The sequence below is a fragment of the Lepidochelys olivacea genome, assembly GCF_965140295.1.
Source record: "Lepidochelys olivacea isolate rLepOli2 genome assembly, chromosome: 18".
Taxonomy (NCBI): domain Eukaryota; kingdom Metazoa; phylum Chordata; order Testudines; family Cheloniidae; genus Lepidochelys; species Lepidochelys olivacea.
Window position 1 is genome coordinate 13,355,232 of NC_140428.1, and position 16,576 is coordinate 13,371,807.

At 59.2% G+C, this 16,576-nt stretch overlaps 1 protein-coding gene across 4 annotated transcripts in view; it reads left to right on the plus strand.

Annotated features, from left to right (window-relative positions):
- The window catches only part of CROCC (ciliary rootlet coiled-coil, rootletin), a 62,801-nt gene that overhangs the window by 17,458 nt on the left and 28,767 nt on the right, over positions 1 to 16,576 (plus strand). For all 4 annotated transcript variants that reach the window (XM_084651532.1, XM_084651531.1, XM_084651533.1 and 1 more), the window contains 16 exons: positions 549 to 632; positions 1,231 to 1,328; positions 2,275 to 2,440; positions 3,078 to 3,184; positions 3,696 to 3,923; positions 5,060 to 5,156; positions 5,400 to 5,504; positions 6,567 to 6,815; positions 7,309 to 7,508; positions 7,745 to 7,927; positions 9,320 to 9,464; positions 10,532 to 10,678; positions 11,750 to 11,980; positions 12,606 to 12,799; positions 14,236 to 14,363; positions 14,753 to 14,922. In XM_084651532.1, coding sequence (XP_084507658.1) covers positions 549 to 632; positions 1,231 to 1,328; positions 2,275 to 2,440; positions 3,078 to 3,184; positions 3,696 to 3,923; positions 5,060 to 5,156; positions 5,400 to 5,504; positions 6,567 to 6,815; positions 7,309 to 7,508; positions 7,745 to 7,927; positions 9,320 to 9,464; positions 10,532 to 10,678; positions 11,750 to 11,980; positions 12,606 to 12,799; positions 14,236 to 14,363; positions 14,753 to 14,922 — 2,532 coding nt within the window. The remainder of the gene's footprint in view (positions 1 to 548; positions 633 to 1,230; positions 1,329 to 2,274; positions 2,441 to 3,077; positions 3,185 to 3,695; positions 3,924 to 5,059; positions 5,157 to 5,399; positions 5,505 to 6,566; positions 6,816 to 7,308; positions 7,509 to 7,744; positions 7,928 to 9,319; positions 9,465 to 10,531; positions 10,679 to 11,749; positions 11,981 to 12,605; positions 12,800 to 14,235; positions 14,364 to 14,752; positions 14,923 to 16,576) is intronic.

Consider the following 16,576-nt stretch of genomic DNA (forward strand, 5'->3'; position numbering starts at 1 on the left):
AATGTCCATGCAGAGTGGGCAGGGCCTGGGCTGGAAGGAAAGGTGCCCCCGGCCCCCAAAATGGCCGGGGGCTCAGTGCAGCGGCCTCGAGGTGACAGTCCTCGTGGACTAGTCTCTCCTCAAAGAGCTGCTCCATCGCCGAGGGCTCTCCGTCAGCTGGAGGGTGGTGGGGCATTGCGGGAGGGGGAAGGGGTTAGCTGTGGGAGAGCTAGGGCCCTGCTGGAGATAGCTGAAGATTCTCAGCTTATGGGGTGTGGAGACCAGTCTGTCCCCCTCCCCTCACTTGGAGGGACTGTGCATAATGCCTTAGTGCTTAATTCTAGGTAGCTGAACCTACCGAACTAGTGACTTAGGTGGGGTGGAAGGGGCCTGCCATGGGGGTCGGCTGATGATGGTTAGGATTTCAGGAGTGAGTGGCCTTGCAGGGCACTGTGGGTGTGGCAGGGAGGGTGGGGGGCCGGCCAGCTCTGTGGCTGTTTTTTCCTTGTCCTGCCGAGCATCCGCGGAGCCAGGCTGGCAGCGGGCTCTGAGCTGCTGCGTTCCTGCAGGTTCTCCAGTACAAGAAGAAGTGTGGGGAGGTAGAACAGCAGCTGCTGGAGAAATCAACTGAGCTGGAGCAGCAGAGACTCACGGTGAGTGTCGCCCTCCTCCCAGTGCCAGCGAAAAGCCCGAAGGACCCCACGCCCACTAGTGAAACGATGTCCCTGGCTGGGTCCCTGTCAGTGGGATTGAACCAGCGACTTCTTGATCGAACAGTAAGAGCAGCGGCTGTTTGAGCGGAAAGGCCCAGCTCTGAGCCAAGTCTGTGACTAGCGGGGATGGCTCCAGGCGGCGTGGGGGTGGGTTACACCCGCCGTTGTTTTCTGCCCACGTGCCAGGGGCCGGCTGGCTCAGGGACTCGGTCACGGCAGGCGGCCCTCTTGTGTTCCTGCTTGATTGGACCTGCTGGAATGAGCCTGTCCCCCCCGGCCAGTTCCTGCTCAGGTAGATGGGAGCCCAGGCTGCACCAGCCAGCTCCGCAGCTGCTCTAACTGGCCCCCTTGCCCCAGCCTCGGCTGCCAGGCCAAGGCCTGACCGACTCGTGGTGGTGGGTCCAGGCAGGCCTGGGGTGGTGTTTGGGGGGCGCTTGCCCCACGCTGCTCTTCTCCATCCCATGGCCGAAAGGGACAGCCTGGTTATCCAGAGCCCCTAGCCCCCTGCTAACCAGCCGCTGCCCATGCCCTCCCCCAGAGCCGGCTGGACATGACGGACTCGCGCCTGCGCCAGGATGAAGAGCACAGCAATGACCTGGAGAATGCGCTCATCCGGCTGGAGGAGGAGCAGCAAAGGTGTGTCGGGGGAGGTGGTTGGAGGGGTCCTGTCCACGGGGCTCCACCTGGGGCTCAGGTGGGTCTGGGCTGCTGCATCCTTGGAGCCCCATTCTTCGGGGCCTCTATTGCACCTGCTGCCTGGCTGGGCTTCATGCTGGGCTGGGAGAGCAGCTTCCTTGGAGTCTGGGCTATGCCAGGAATCTACCATTGGAGTCCGTGCTCCTGGTATCGCCTGCACGTAGGCCCAGCATTTCCCTGCAGCTGAGCCACCAGGGGTTGTGATTCTCCAGCTAAGCAGGGTCCGGCTGGGTTCATATTTGGACAGGTGACCTCCAAGGATGCCTGGTTACTGTAGGCAGTGGTGTTGCCGGGTTTTACCCGCCCCTCCCCAGGAGTACTGCAGTACTAATCCCTAGCACAGGCCTAGGGGTGCTGCGCGACTGGAAGTGACGTGTACTTTGCGGTGTGAAACTGTCCTGAGCACTTTTGCTCACTATTGGTCCCCTGGTGCTTTAGCTGAGTCAGGGTGTTAACTCCAGCCTCACGGCCAAATTCCCTCGCGGGTTATTACATTGGGTTTCCCCAAATCTCCTCTTCAAATTCAATTGGACAGGCTCTTTTCTTGCTTCTTGTTGTGTGCAGCTGCCACGCTGTGCCTCAGAGGTGGCTGCCTGGCAGTGGTGGGTGAACTGATCCCTGTAGCTCCCTTATTGACAATGGGCTCAGTTAATGCCTGGAAAGGGTCATGAGGCGCTCGGCTGGAAGGCGCTTGAATTGGGCAGTGATTGTCTTATTCTGAATGAAGTGTTTGGATCTGTGTTGTTCGGTGTCTCAGAGCTGCGATGTCAGGGCCCATCCTCCACGTTGGGCCCTTTGCCCCATGCCAGAGTCAGTCCCTTGCCGACTCTGCACGGGCCCCTCATTTCCTTCTCAGCCCTTGCTCTCGCTGTGTCCCTGTCTCCAGGAGCGCCAGCCTGGCCCAGGTCAATGCCATGCTGCGGGAGCAGCTGGACCAGGCCAACGCCGCCAACCAGGCCCTCAGTGAGGACATCCGGAAGCTGACGACCGACTGGACCAAAGCACGCAACGAGCTGGAGCAGCGGGAGGTGGAGTGGAGGCGAGAGGAGGAGGTTAGGGCCAGAGAGATTCAGTGCGGCCTTGGTTGGCATGTGTCATTCTCCCTTGTGCATGCCCAACGTGTGTGCACCGTCCTGCTGGGCAGAGACGGATCCGCACGCATGCTACCAGTCCCTGGAGAGGTGATTCGTCCCCTCCCCTGCAACTTCCTTTTACCATCAGTGGGAGCCAAGTCTCTCTGCTCCGGGCCTTTCTGTGCCAACGGTCACTGCGTTGCCCCAGAGGTGGCTGCATTTCAGTGGGGCTGTCTGTGCATAGCTGGTTCAAGCCCTTTGTGTGGGGGAAGGGGTCCTGCAGCATCAAAAACTCTGTATAAACTTAGCTCTTGCTAAGAGTCCTGCCTGGAGCTGCCACTGAGGTCAGCGGTGACTGCGCCTTCGGGATACCGAGAGCAATGCAGGGCGCCCCATGGAGCAGGGCTCACTCACTTGTGGGGCGTTATGGACAGTCAGGGCCAGGTGCTCTGTATCCAGCCAGGCAGCGAGTGCCTTGCTGTGCCCTGTGCTTCCCCCGGGGTGCGCTGGCCGTTCCCGTTAGCGCGTTGCTCTGAACGGGGGCGTGGAAGCGTGGGGGGGTGCCTGGGGAGGGGGATCTGGCTGTCACTGCTTCTCCTCTTCTCTCCCTTCCCAGTCATTCAACACCTACTTCAGCAACGAGCACAGCCGGCTGCTGACCCTCTGGAGACAGGTGGTGGGCTTCCGGCGCCACTTCAGTGAGATGAAGACCATGACCGAGAGGTCAGGAGGAGTGTGGGGGCAGGGTGTGTGCGTGGGGCGGGAGGTTGCTGGGCTCTTTTTCTTTGAAAAGCACAAGGAGCTTGGCTTGGGAAAGCTACCTGAGCGGCCCAGAACCCCGTGGCTTACAGTGCCTCCTCCAGGATCCCTGTGAGAACAACCTGAGTGCAGAACAGCCCTCCCGATCTCCCCCGCACCCCCCAGACAAACCCGTTAGCCCATTCTGGGAGCCATGTTTGGCTGCCCGGCCTGATTTCCGCTTCTCTGTGTGTCCTGCCTGGGGGCCTTTAATGACCTTCTCCCTGGCAGGGGTGGTTCTGTAAGTTCTGCAGGCAGGGGAGGCCGTGTCGGTTCTGAACACTCGGGCTCATGTGGGTTTAGATCCCAGCCAGGCCCCCTCGGAGGGAGATGCCCTGCAGGTCATGGGGCATGGGGTTCTGTAGATCCCGCAGCGTGGGCTCCTTGGGGTGCCCGGGCCTCCGGAAACGCCCCTCTCTTTGGGACTCGGGTGCAGGGACCTGTCGGAGCTGAGCAACGAGCTGTCCCGGTCCGGCCGCACCATCCACGCCGCCTGTCTGAACCTGAGCAGCAACTTGCGCCTGTCGGAGAGCAGCGCCAGCGTGGCCCTGGAGAAGCAGGCCCTGCTGCTGGCCCAGCTGGAGGAGCAGCTGAAGGACAAGGTGCGCGACATGATCCAGCTGCAGGTCAGGTGTGACATGGAGAAAGCGGAGCTCGGCACCAGGTACGGATGCCCCCGATCAGGGCCAGTGTCCCAGGCCCTGAAGCTTGGAGCTCGCCGGTCTGGGAGATGCACCGTGCATCCACGGGGAATCAGGGAGCGCTGCCCCTCCTTGGAGATCCTTGGCTTGGTGGATGGGGCTAGTGGGCTGAGCATATCCTGCTCACGGGAGAAGGAAGGGCAGAGGTGGGCCCGTCTGTCCCATGTTATAACCATCCTGGAGCCTTAACTTCCCACCGGCCCTGCAGAGCGGCGATACTCAGACCTCAGTGGTTCAAGAGGCCTGGGGCCTGGCTCTCTAGCTCAGGGGGTTAGCGCGGTGGTCTCAGAACGAGGAGGTTGCCTGTTCAAATCTCATGCGGGCCTGGGTAGCGGTGTTGGCCTCGGATTCTCCAGGAGCCAAATTAGCAATTGGCATTACCCAAAAGAGCCCCAGCCATGGGGGTTCAGTGTTTCATTTACTATTTATATATTCTTGGTTATTCTGACCCAGTGTTGTTATTTTATCAACTACAATTGGTTAATAACACTGGAAAAGCCTCCTGATTGGTTAATAACTTAGATCAGTAATTACATCCCGTGGTGTTTAATATCGTGTGCAGCAAAGAGCCGCAGGAGACACATTAACGAGCTGCTCGTGGCTCCGGAGCTGCAGTCTGAGCATCACTGCTGGAGAGTAACATGGTTCCTGGTTCCAGACGATCAGGGGCTCCCCGCAGAGCCATTCCTTTGGGTCCACAGGTGCCAGGCCCAGGACATGGGGTGTGGCCTGGTCTCCCCCCGCCTCTTACTAGACATCAGCTGGGCAAGCTCAGCGCTGTGGGGAAAGGGCTGGGGGAGGGGACATGGTGTACTTGGAGGATGTTACTGGGACATGGAGAGGAGAGGAAGCTGCCATGTGCTCCAGCCAGGGCTGAGATACTGGGGTGGGGGTTTTCCCAGGGCACTGTTGGCATGAAGCAGCTCGGTCCCTGGACCAAACGTGGAGTGGTAGACCTCTCTCTAGGATGGCTGGGGGTCCAGGGATCTCCAAATGCTTGACCTGGCCCATGGCCGTTGAGTTCTGGCCCTGTGCCGTGAAGTATGGGTCCCTGGCCATTCCTCTGCTCGCCCTGACCAGCCCCCCTCCCTTGCTCCAGAGTTGCTGAGATGACGGCCACTGTGGAACGCTTGAAAGCCCAGAACTCGGAGAAGGAGAAGACGGTCGAGACGCTGACCCAGAAGCTGGAAAATCTGGTGAGAGGCTCAGCATGACTTGGCTGGTTCCCGGAGGAGATGGGAGCATCTGAAACAGCAATCCATCTTGGTGTCTGTGCTCCAGCGAAAGGCCCACCAGCAGTCCGCCTGCCACTCCCTGGCTGATCACAGCACAGTGTTGGGCCTTCTGGGGAGAGCTGCAAGCTGGAGCCAGAAACGAGCCGTGGAGCGGACGTGGGGGTCTCGAGCGCCGCCTGGCTGATGCTGTGTCTCTGCTTGCAGGAGGCTGCACGGGCGCAGGAGCAGGCAGTGCTGGAGGCCGAGGAGATCGAGGCTTTGCGGACAGAGTCGGAGATGCTCCAGCAGACGCTGCGAGACCTTGCTCAGGTACAGGGCGCGCGGGTCCCGTGAGCGAGGCGGGGTACCCCAGAGAGCAGGGTTCTCCGACTTGTGAGCCGTTACCGAGGCGTAGAATTGACAGTCAGAAGGAACCACCCGATCATCTAGTCTGATCTCCTGTATAGCTCAGCCGCCAGCACCCATACAATAAACCCAAGAGCCGAAATGAGACCAACGTTTTACAGCCCACAGGAGACTAGACTGTTCTGTGCCACAGGCAGAGAACGGGAGGGACCCCGGGGCACCAGTGCCCGAGGCTCCTGCAATGGCAGGAAATTGATCAAGTGAGATGTACCCAGGTAATCCCAGCAAGTGACCTGCACCCACATGCTGCAGAGAAAAGTGAACCCCCCCAGCTCTCTGCCAGTCTGACCTGTGGGGAAAGATCAGGGAGAGGCGTGGGCCTGTCACCCAGCTGATGGGCAGGGCAGCAAATGGATCACCTGGAGGGAGGAGCTGCCCCTCTCAAGAGCAAGCTGTTTTCTCAGAGTCATCAGGGGCTGAACTGAAAAATCCAGAGGAAAAATCAGGTTCAAGTCAAACCAAAAGAAAAAGGTCTTCACGTTTTGTTTTGTCCACTCGAAAAACTAAAAAAAAAAAAAAAAAAAAGTTTTGAATGGACCCAGAACGTTTTGAGTCGACTCAAAATGATTTTTTTTTAAAATTCAGTTTTGGGGTGGGGGGTTCCCCTTTTTAACCTGGCAAAACTTTGAAGTTGAAACAAAAAAAAGTCGCAACCAAACTTTTCGAAATGGTCGGAATGAAACGTTTTGACTCTTACTACATTTTCTTTTTCCCCTAAAGCTAGTGGTTGAATTCACCCCGATGCCCGTGGGGAGTTCCGGGCCCCAAAAGCTGTTGATGAAAAAACTAATTTTCCGGGAAAACGTTGCCCTGCTCCAGTCGGGCTTTGAGCGGTGGCGGTGTCGCGCTCTGGAGGCTGGCGGCCTAGGCCCCCGGCTAGCGGCCTCTGTGGCGACAGGAGCCTAGAGACTGGTTTGGCATCTTGGTGCCTGTACCCAGTGGCTCGCCATTGTCTCTCCCGCTCAGGCTGTCCTGTCCGATGCCGACAGCGCCATCCACCTCACAGGCACGGAGCGAACGACGGACGTTTCGGACAGCGACGCCACGGGATTCAGCCTGCGGGGCCTCTCCTCCAGCCTCCGCACCCCGTCCCCGCTCCGGCGCTCCTCCCCCCGGCGCAGCTCCTCCCCCCGGCGCAGCCTCTCGCCGGCCTTCTCCGACTCCACGCTGGCCGTGGTGCACTCCGCCTTGCAGAAGAGGCAGCTGCAGGTGCAGGTGAGGGGACGGGACCTCCCAGAGCACGTGGCCATGGGATTCCTTCATGGCGGTGGGCCAGCCCTCGACTGGGCACCCAGACGTACTCCTGCTCCCCAGCTCTGCGAGACTGCGTGGAGTGGGGCCGCTGAGCCACGAGAGCCATCTGTGGGGTTATAGCTGTTCAGGCTGCATTTCTGTGGGGCTGTTTGGTGCCCACCAGGGGAGTGGGAAGCGAACAGGATTGCAAGCGTTGCTCTTTTGATAAAGCAGCCTGACAGGGTAGTTCCTGGCTGGAAACATCTGGGGGATTTTCGTGCCTTGCAGGGAATAGGATTCTGGGGAGGGGGGTTTGGAATGGGTGGGATTCCCATGGGAGATTGTCGTCCAAAGGGCATGGAGTGTGATCAGCCATGCAGGAAGCCCCGGTGGCAGGCGGTGCGGATGGCGGGGTGCACAGGGGGTGGGCAGTGCTTCAGAGGGAGAGGAGCTGACTTGCTGGGGTTTCTGCTAGGACATCCGCGGCAAGTACGAAGCCATCCAGGAGCTGGTGGGCTCCCTGAAGAAGCAGCTGGTGGAAAGAGATCACGAGCGACGCTCCCTGGAGCAGAAGATCCTGCAGCTGAAGGACGATGTCGACTGCTCCTTGCGGGCCAAGGATGATGCCGTGCGGGATGCCAGCCGCTTCCGCTCCTCGGCTGACCTGCTGGGCAGGTACTTCCATGGGCGCTCCCCCCTGCCCATCCCCCTGTGCTCCAGCATATCCCGGCTGATGGGACGGGTGTCACATGGGCATTTCTGCCCTGCTGACATCCTGGGAGTGGAGCCTGCTCTAGGGGCGACTTTCTGCACCACAGAACAAGGGCCCTGGAACGTGGGGAGGGTTGATTTTTGTTCCTTAAAGGGCTGTTCAGCCCCCAGAAATCTGTCTGTCTGTGCCCGTCTGTCAGTGAGAAGAGCAACCTGGAGCGAAGCCTGCAGGCCCTGCAGCAGCATGTGGAGGCCCTGCGGCAGGAGAGCGAGAGGCTGCAGCTGGCCAACAGCGACCTGCAGCGGCAGCGAGAATGCCTGGAGGACGAGAAGGAGGACATCGCCAAGGACAAGGAGCGGGCGCAGAAGGAGATTGAGCGCGGGTTGGTATGGGGAGAGTGGCCAGCGTGGGGGGGTGGAGGGGTGTGGAGGAAATACCAAGCCAGAGACAGAAGCTCCTCAGTAGCTACCCCGCTCCAGTGAGCAGCACCCTAGCTCGGTGCTCCAAAGTGCCAGGCCTTCCTCCCCTGAGCACCCCAAGGCAAGCCCCGCTGGTGCCCATGCCCAGCGTCCCAGCCCTGATCCTGGGGCCCAACTCTCCCTGCCAGCTGAGGTCTTGCAGACCCAGGCTGCCTGGCTTCCAGGCGAGGTGAGATTTCTCCATGGGTCATTTGAGCTGAGCTGCTATAAAAACAACCCCCGTTAGTGGTGTTTTCCCTTCTCTTACTGCGGACACCTAGGCCAAACCCTCTGCCTGGCTTGTTTAAGCTTAATCTCCTGTTGGCGTGGTGGTTCAAAGGGAGGGCGCTGAGTGATGGGCAGGGCTGGTAAAAGCAGACGTTCTTGTATGAGGCACCACAAGAGGGCAAACCACTCCTCAATCATATCCAGAGAGAGACAAGGCGGGTGAGGTCATATCTCTTACTGGACCAACTTCTGGTGGCGAAAGAGACAAGCATGAGCCACACAGAGCTTTTCTTCAGTTCTGGGAAAGGGACTTGGTGTGTCCCAGGTAAATACAAGGTGAGACAGATTGTTTGGCATAAGGAGTGAAGAAGAGCTCTGTGGAGTTCGAAAGCTTGTCTCTCTCACCAACAGAAGTTGGTCCAATAAAAGATATCACCCACCTTGTCTTTTTCATATCCTGGGCTCAACACAGCTATAACGCTGCAAATAATCGCACATATATATAGTTTGTGTGTGTGTTCTGGCTATACCTAGAAAAATGATCGTTTTTTTCAGAGCCATAAAGATTCAGAAATGACCCTGTTGATTTCCTTCAGAATTTCCAAAAACCTCATTTCTGTCCTGAATGTTTTCAGGCAAAAAGGAAGCTTTTGGAGAAAGCGAAGGCAGGACTCCAGAAGAGGCTTGGGGAGGGAAAATTTGCAGTGGGGACAAAATAGAGCCATAGAGTCAGTGCTTAATTTGTAATGGAAGAGATGCCAGGGCTCAAGCAATTTTTTTTGTTTCATAACTGACATGCCAGGCCCCGAGGTGCCCGGGGCTCTGAACTGCCAGGCCCCGAGGTGCCCGGGGCTCTGAACTGCCAGGCCCCAGCACAAATTAAGCCCTGCATAGATTCCAAGGCTGGATCATGTAGTCTGACCTCGTGCATAACACAGGCTGGAGAGTTCCACCCTTTGGACTAATTAGCTCTTTGAAGTCCCTTTGCTGTGCTCCCTTGCAAGGATAGCCAGTGACAAAGGGTGTTAAAGGTCCCCTGCTGCCAGAGCACAGGGGGTTGTGTGTGAGTCCCTCTCTGTGCCCTGCAGCCACAAACAGCTGGAGCAGCTGGAAGTGAAGAAATCCAGTCTGAAAAAGGAGCTGATGCTTGTTAAGGAGGCTCTGAACAAAGCCACCCTGGAGAAGGAGGTGTCTGAGAATGAGAAGGTGGAGATGGCAGAGGCGCTTTCCAAGGTAGGGCTTTGCGCCCCGAGAGGCAGTTGGGGATTGGGAGGGAGGGGGCAGGTATTACAGTGGGGCTCGGGAGTAGCTGTTAGGCTGGCTGGTATGGGTGCGTCTGATGGATAATGCTATGGTAGCATCACTCGTTCTGCCACTTCCAAACTACAGGTCTGTTTTAAAGGCAGCTCCCTGAGGAGATCTTGACGAAGGATGCTCCCCTCTCTAGCACCTCTCCTCTTAGGCCTGCAAACAAAACTGCCCTTCACAACGCCCTGATCCGATGGGCAGATGCTGCCCCCATTCTAGAGGGGGCGCACTTCCTAGTGGTTAGAGCACAAGACCAGGAGGCAGGATTCCTGCGTTCTGTTGCCTGTCACGCTGACCGCTGTTGGCTCATTGTTTCATGATACTCCTCTGTCTGTCTGTATCCACCTGTTCTCTCTTGTCTTGCACTTAGATTGTCAGCAATCTGGGGGAGGGACCATCTTGGTCTGGGTTTGCAAAGAGCCAAGCACGGTGGGGTCCCAGGCCATGGGGTTCCTAGAGCCGATGGTAATACAAATAATTAGCTAACAATGGATCTGCTGTGGGCTCTTGGGCAGGCCACTGGCCTTCTCTGCTTCCTCCATCAAAGCGGGAGAAGGATCGTCCCGGCCTCACGCAGGTGTCGTAGCCTTGATTAATATTTAGACAGTGTTCGGAGGTCCTTTGAGACGCAGAGGGGCAAAGAGAAGTTGCCTGAGGTCACCGAGCGAGTCAGTGTGAGAGCTGGGAATAGACCCCAGAACGCCGTCCCCAGCTGTAACCATGGGAGGGCGCTGCGTTTCTTGCAGCCGTTTGCTTTATTTTATGCATGCCACATTGGGACAGTAGGGGGGCTGCGCCAGGGCTGGGGGAGGGGTCCTAGCCCTCAGCTTGGCTAGTGGGATTCACACCCCTGGCTTATCCAGGCTTCTATCCGCGTCCTCCCCTGCTGGGCGGCTCTCCGCTCCCTGCCGTGCTCCGTGGGGACTCCTGTGCCCAAGTTGCTTTAGTGACCCCGGCTGTTTGATCTCTCTCCCCCTGCCCCATGTTCACAGGCGGAGGCGAGCCGGGCCGAGCTGGAGCTGACCGCCAGCAAGCTGAAGGCGGAGGAGGCCTCGCTGCGCGACTCGCTGTCCAAGATGAGCTCCCTGAACGAGGGGCTGGCCCAGGATAAAATTGAACTCAACAGGATCATAAGCCAGGTCGGTGCCGCCATGGGCTTGGCAGTGCGGCCCAGCGCCTCCTGGGGGCTCTGGTCTGGGGACATTGACCTTGGCAGGCAGCCTGCAGGGAGAAGGGGCATTGACTTGAATCTCTGCTTTTCCAGGGGAATCATAGAGTCTCAGGGTTGGAAAGGACCTCAGGAGGTCATCTAGTCCAACCCCCTGCTCAAAGCAGGACCAGTCTCCAACTAAATCATCCCAGCCAGGGCTTTGTCAAGCCTGACCGTAAAAACCTCAAAAGAAGGAGATTCCACCACCTCCCTAGGTAACCCATTCCAGTGCTTCACCACCCTCCTAGTGAAAAAGTTTTTCCTAATGTCCAACCTAAACCTCCCCCGCTGCAACTTGAGACCATTACTCCTTGTTCTGTCATCTGCTACCACTGAGAACAGTCTAGAGCCATCCTCTCTGGAACCCCCTTTCAGGTAGTTGAAAGCAGCTATCAAATCCCCCCTCATTCTTCTCTTCTGCAGGCTAAACAATCCCAGTTTCCTCAGCCTCTCCTCATAACTCATGTGTTCCAGTCCCCTAATCATTTTTGTTGCCCTCCATTGGATGTTTTCCAATTTATCCACATCCTTTTTGTAGTGTGGGGCCCAAAACTGGACACAGTACTCCAGATGAGGCCTCACCAATGTCGAATAGAGGGGAACGATCACGTCCCTCGATCTGCTCGCTATGCCCCTACTTATACATCCCAAAATGCCATTGGCCTTCTTGGCAACAAGGGCACACTGCTGACTCATATCCAGCTTCTCGTCCACTGTCACCCCTAGGTCCTTTTCCGCAGAACTGCTGCCGAGCCATTCGGTCCCTAGTCAAATGGGGGAGCCTCAATGGGGGATGAGCACCCTAGCCCAGTCTGTCCTAGATCGATGGAGGGTTGGCCTGGCCCATGGCTCCTTCCCATGGGGAGGGATAGAGGGGTTATGGCTGAGGCCCCTGGAGGAAGCGATGGGCAGGGGGTGAACAAGGAGCTGCCCCAGGTACCTGGGGTGGGGGCTTTGTTTCCCAGGCAGGTGACGGTCTCTCCTGTCCTGCCCCTGACAGCTGGAGGAGGAGAGGGGGGCCGTGTTGGGGCAGAAGCGGGAGGTGGAGCAGGAGAAGGCCTCAATCCGCGATGAGCTGGTTCGGCTGGAGCAGGAGAAGCTGGAGCTGGACACGGAGAGGCAGGGACTGGAGCACTCCCTGCAGGATGTGGAGCGGAGCCGGGAGAGGCTGGAGAGGGAGCTGCTGGCCCTGCAGAAGGAGAGGGTGCAGCTGCAGGAGCAGCTGGGGCAGGTAGTGGGGTGGAGCGCAGGAGCCACATGGAGGGCATGCACTTGGGAGGTGCATGTGGGGGTCTGATTGCTAGATGCTGGGAGCTGCAGGGGTGCTGGGATTTGGGGGTCAAGTTGGGGGTGCTGGGGGAGCAGGCTGGGGGGTGGTGAGGGCCTGGGTGGGGAGCAGGCTGGGGGGCGCTGGGAGCTGGGGGAGCAGGCTGGGGGGTGGTGAGGGCCTGGGTGGGGAGCAGGCAGGGGGGTGTTGGGAGCTGGGGGAGCAGGAGGGGGGTGGTGGGGGCCTGGGTGGGGAGCAGGCTGGGGGGCGCTGGGAGCTGGGGGAACAGGAGGGGGGTGGTGGGGGCCTGGGTGGGGAGCAGGCTGGGGGGCGCTGGGAGCTGGGGGAGCAGGCGGGGGGAGGGCCTGGGTGGGGAGCAGGCTGGGGCTGCTGGGAGACGGCCGGCACGGGGCAGAGGAGCAGGCTGGGGGTGCTGGGAGCCGGGGAGGCAGGCGGGTACCACAGATGAGATGGGTCCCTCCGAGAGTGGCTGGAGCCTGGCTCTCTCGCTGCTAGGGGCCTGGGTGCCCAGGGCATGGCCTCCCCTCCAGGCTCAGCTCTGCCTGTTGTCCCCTCCCCTCCCCGCCAGCTGTCCCGCCAGAGGAACGCAGCCAGCGAGGAGCTGGGGCAGGCCCGCCGGGAGCAGGAGCGGCTCAGCGAGGCCCTGCTGCGAGCCGCCAGGGAGAAGGAGGGGCTGATGAAGGAGAAGGCCAGCCTGCTGGTGCAGCTGGCGGCGTCGGAGCGGGAGAACAGGGGGTTGGCGGAGGAGATCGCTGGGCTCCGGTAAGGTTTGGGCAGGCCAGGAACAACGGGGTCCCTCCTGCGGCTGGACACATACAGCCCCGGCCTCTCCCTCCCCATGGGTGCTGTGAATGGGGATCCCTCGATGGGCACCCTGCCTTTGAGACCATCTACAGGGGTACTGCCATCCTGGAGCGACTTGGCGCTCGGGGGGGAGGAGGCTTCCCCGGCACCTCCCCTCCATGGTGGGGCCAGCCTGAGTTTCCCCTCCCCTTCCCATGGGGGCTCGTCCCCTTGCCATGGCCAGGCTGTCCCCACGGCCCGGGCCGCCCCTGCCTTCCCCCCTCACTGCTGGCTCGCCCGGGCCTCTGTTGCGTGGCCTGCGCTGGGAAGGTGCTGTTCGCCCACGAGTACGGCCGGGTGAGGCTTAGCGGCACGTGGAGACGAGGCCCGAGTGCTTGGCACCAGTCCAGAAACCCTGGCAACCCCCCTGGGATAGGTGGGCCCGGAACAAGGACGAGGGGCCTGAGCTGAGGTGCAGGGAGGCTGCACATGCCTCCTTGCTGCTCCAGCTGTGAGGTTCGAGAGAGGCTCCTGGGGCCGCTGGATCCAGGCGTGGCGAGCTATGGGCGCACGCTGCAGGGGCCAGGTGCCCAGCGAGCTCTCCCTGAAGCAGCTGTGTGTGTGTGTGATGGTTACCAGGGAGCAGTGTTTGCAAACAGGTGTGTCAGGTCAGGGAGTGGGGGAGCCCTGCCAAACGGCAGCCCTGGGTCTGTAGGAGCGGGTGGAATCTCTCATGTCGCAATCCCCAGGCAGGTCAGTGTCTCCCCCCCCCAGCTCCGGCCTTTCCTGTCCCGTCTCCTTGTTGCCCTCTCTATGCCCCATGCACGTCCCAGCCCTGGGGTCAGATCTGTGCCGGGGCAGTCGCTCTGGCTGGGACGGAGCTGGCCCTTCACCCGCCCCCCTGCGCTGTCAGGAGGTGTGAGATTGCGTGGGCACCTTCACCGCTGCCCTGCAGACGACCCCACACCTGTGCCTCTGCAGGGAGTGCCCAGTGGTGCGGTCCTCTCCAGGGGTCCCTGAGGCCCCGCTGCCGGGAGCTTCCTGACCTCGGGGCAGAGGTTTGCAGAGGGAGCGACTTCCTGGCACTCTGAAATGCACCACTGTGCCCGTGGCAGGAGGGTGCATTGGGGTGGCTTTCCACGCCTCCTTGGAGGGGCCCAATGGGGATTTTAAGGGCTGGTTGCCCCCCCACTCAGAGGCCAGGGCATGCCTGTTCAGTCGTCAAAGCAACGTGCTTCTCGTCGTGGATCGTCTGCTCAGGGGCTGTTTTGTTCCGGCTTTGTCCAGCGCCTAGCACACTGGGGGCCTGCTCATCACTTCCTCGGCGGTTTTCTCTCTCTCTCTCCGCTTGAGACCTGGGGCAGGTGGGCAGGGGCTGGTGATTGGGAGGACTCACTCTGCTCGCGCTTTCCCAGGTCGGAGAAGGATGCCTTGGAGACCACCCTCTTTGACATCCAGCAGCAGCGTGCTCAGCTGGACGCCCGGAAGGAGCAGCTGGAGGCCGACAGCCAGAACCTGCTCCTGGCCAAGGAGATGCTGCAGGGTAACCTGGGCCTGGCTGCCCTACCGTTTCCTTCAGTTTCCACCTTCACCCCTTTCCAGTGTCTGTCCCCCATTCGCCCAGCTGCTGCTGGCGTCCTGAGGCCCACCAGGCTCTGGTGGCTGGATTGAGAGGGAGGAGGAGGCTGGTTCAGTGGGTAGGAGACAGGACTGGGAGCCCTGAGTTCTAGTCCTGCTTCTGCTGGGGAGAATGATCCCCTCCCCTTTGTAATGAGCTGTGTGGCTGAAAGTCCCTAGTTAAGTGTTGTGAGAGAGTCAGGGTCCCTGTCTCCTCCATGCTGCCAAGACTCCCAGACCTCGGGAAGGGCTGTAGTTAGCAGATCTCCCTTCACGCTGTGGATGTTGATCGGATCCTCATTGCTCTATCCCCAGTGGAGCTGGCCAGCATCCGCAAGCAGAGGGAGCTGGACGTGACCCGGCTGGAGAGGGATAAGGAGCTGCTGGCTCAGAAATTGGCTCAGACGGAGCAGGAGGCCCAGGTCACGCTGAGAAACAAGGAGGTGGCTCATGAGGAGGACGTGGATCGGCTCCAGAAGGAGAAGGTACGGCACAGGGCAGGCCCTGATTCTGACTCAGACCAGTGCCATGTTACGTACCCCAGCGGCTCAGCCGGGCTGGCTCAGGCAGTTGGGGGAAGGGATCCCAGTGAGTCAATGGCAACATCTCCTTGCCTTCTATGGTGCCGGCAGAGACCCTGCAGTGGGAGTGCACGAATCTTTCCTGTGGGTTTCAGGGGGAGAGGCAGTAAGCTGCACCCCCACCCCACTCACTGCATCCCTCCCTGTCCCACCCCTCGCACCCCATCATTGCATCCCTCCCCAACCCCCCCGCACCTCCATCCCCCAGTCATTGCATTCCTCCCCAGTCCCATCCCATCCTGCCCCCCACACCTACCCATCCCAGCCTTGTACCCCTTACAGCGCTCTCCCACCCATTCTCTCCACCTCCCAGAGCGGCCACCCCGCACAGCCCTGCACCCCATTCACGTCCATACACTGCTGCACTCCCATTATGTCCCCATACACCCCTGTGCCCCCCCACATCCTCATGCACCTGTAGCCTTCTGGGGAAGGAGACCAAAGCCCTGAGGTAAGTGGGAAAGCGGGATACCGGGAGGAAGCACAGGCAGGAATGTCTGTGAGGGGAGGGCTCCTGCCTCATACTGGGAATGAGGGGCGATCAACAGGTTATCTCAAGTGCTTATATACGAATGCACAAAGCCTTGGAAACAAGCAGGGAGAACTGGAGGTCCTGGTGATGTCAAGGAACTATGACGTGATTGGAATAACAGAGACTTGGTGGGATAACTCACATGACTGGAGTACTGTCATGGATGGTTATAAACTGTTCAGGAAGGACAGGCAGGGCAGAAAAGGTGGGGGAGTAGCCCTGTATGTAAGGGAGCAGTATGACTGCTCAGAGCTCCGGTACGAAACTGCAGAAAAACCTGAGTGTCTCTGGATTAAGTTTAGAAGTGTGTGCAACAAGAGTGATGTAGTGGTGGGAGTCTGCTATAGACCACCGGACCAGGGGGATGAGGTAGATGAGGCTTTCTTCCGGCAACTCACGGAAGCTACTAGATCGCATGCCCTGATTCTCATGGGTGACTTTAATTTTCCTGATACCTGCTGGGAGAGCAGTACAGCGGTGCATAGACAACCCAGGAAGTTTTTGGAGAGCGTAGAGGACAATTTCCTGGCGCAAGTGCTAGAGGAGCCAACTAGGGGGGGCGCTTTTCTTGACCTGCTGCTCACAAACCGGGTAGAATTAGTGGGGGAAGCAAAAGTGGATGGGAATCTGGGAGGCAGTGACCATGAGTTGGTTGAGTTCAGGATCCTGACGCAGGGAAGAAAGGTAAGCAGCAGGATACGGACCCTGGACTTCAGGAAAGCAGACTTCGACTCCCTCAGGGAACGGATGGCCAGGATCCCCTGGGGGACTAACTTGAAGGGGAAAGGAGTCCAGGAGAGCTGGCTGTATTTCAAGGAATCCCTGTTGAGGTTACAGGGACAAACCATCCCGATGAGTCGAAAGAATAGTAAATATGGCAGGCGACCAGCTTGGCTTAATAGTGAAATCCTCGCGGATCTTAAACATAAAAAAGAAGCTTACAAGAAGTGTAAGGTTGGACATATGACCAGGGAAGAGTATAAAAATATTGCTCGGGCATGTAGGAATGATATCAGGAGGGCCAGA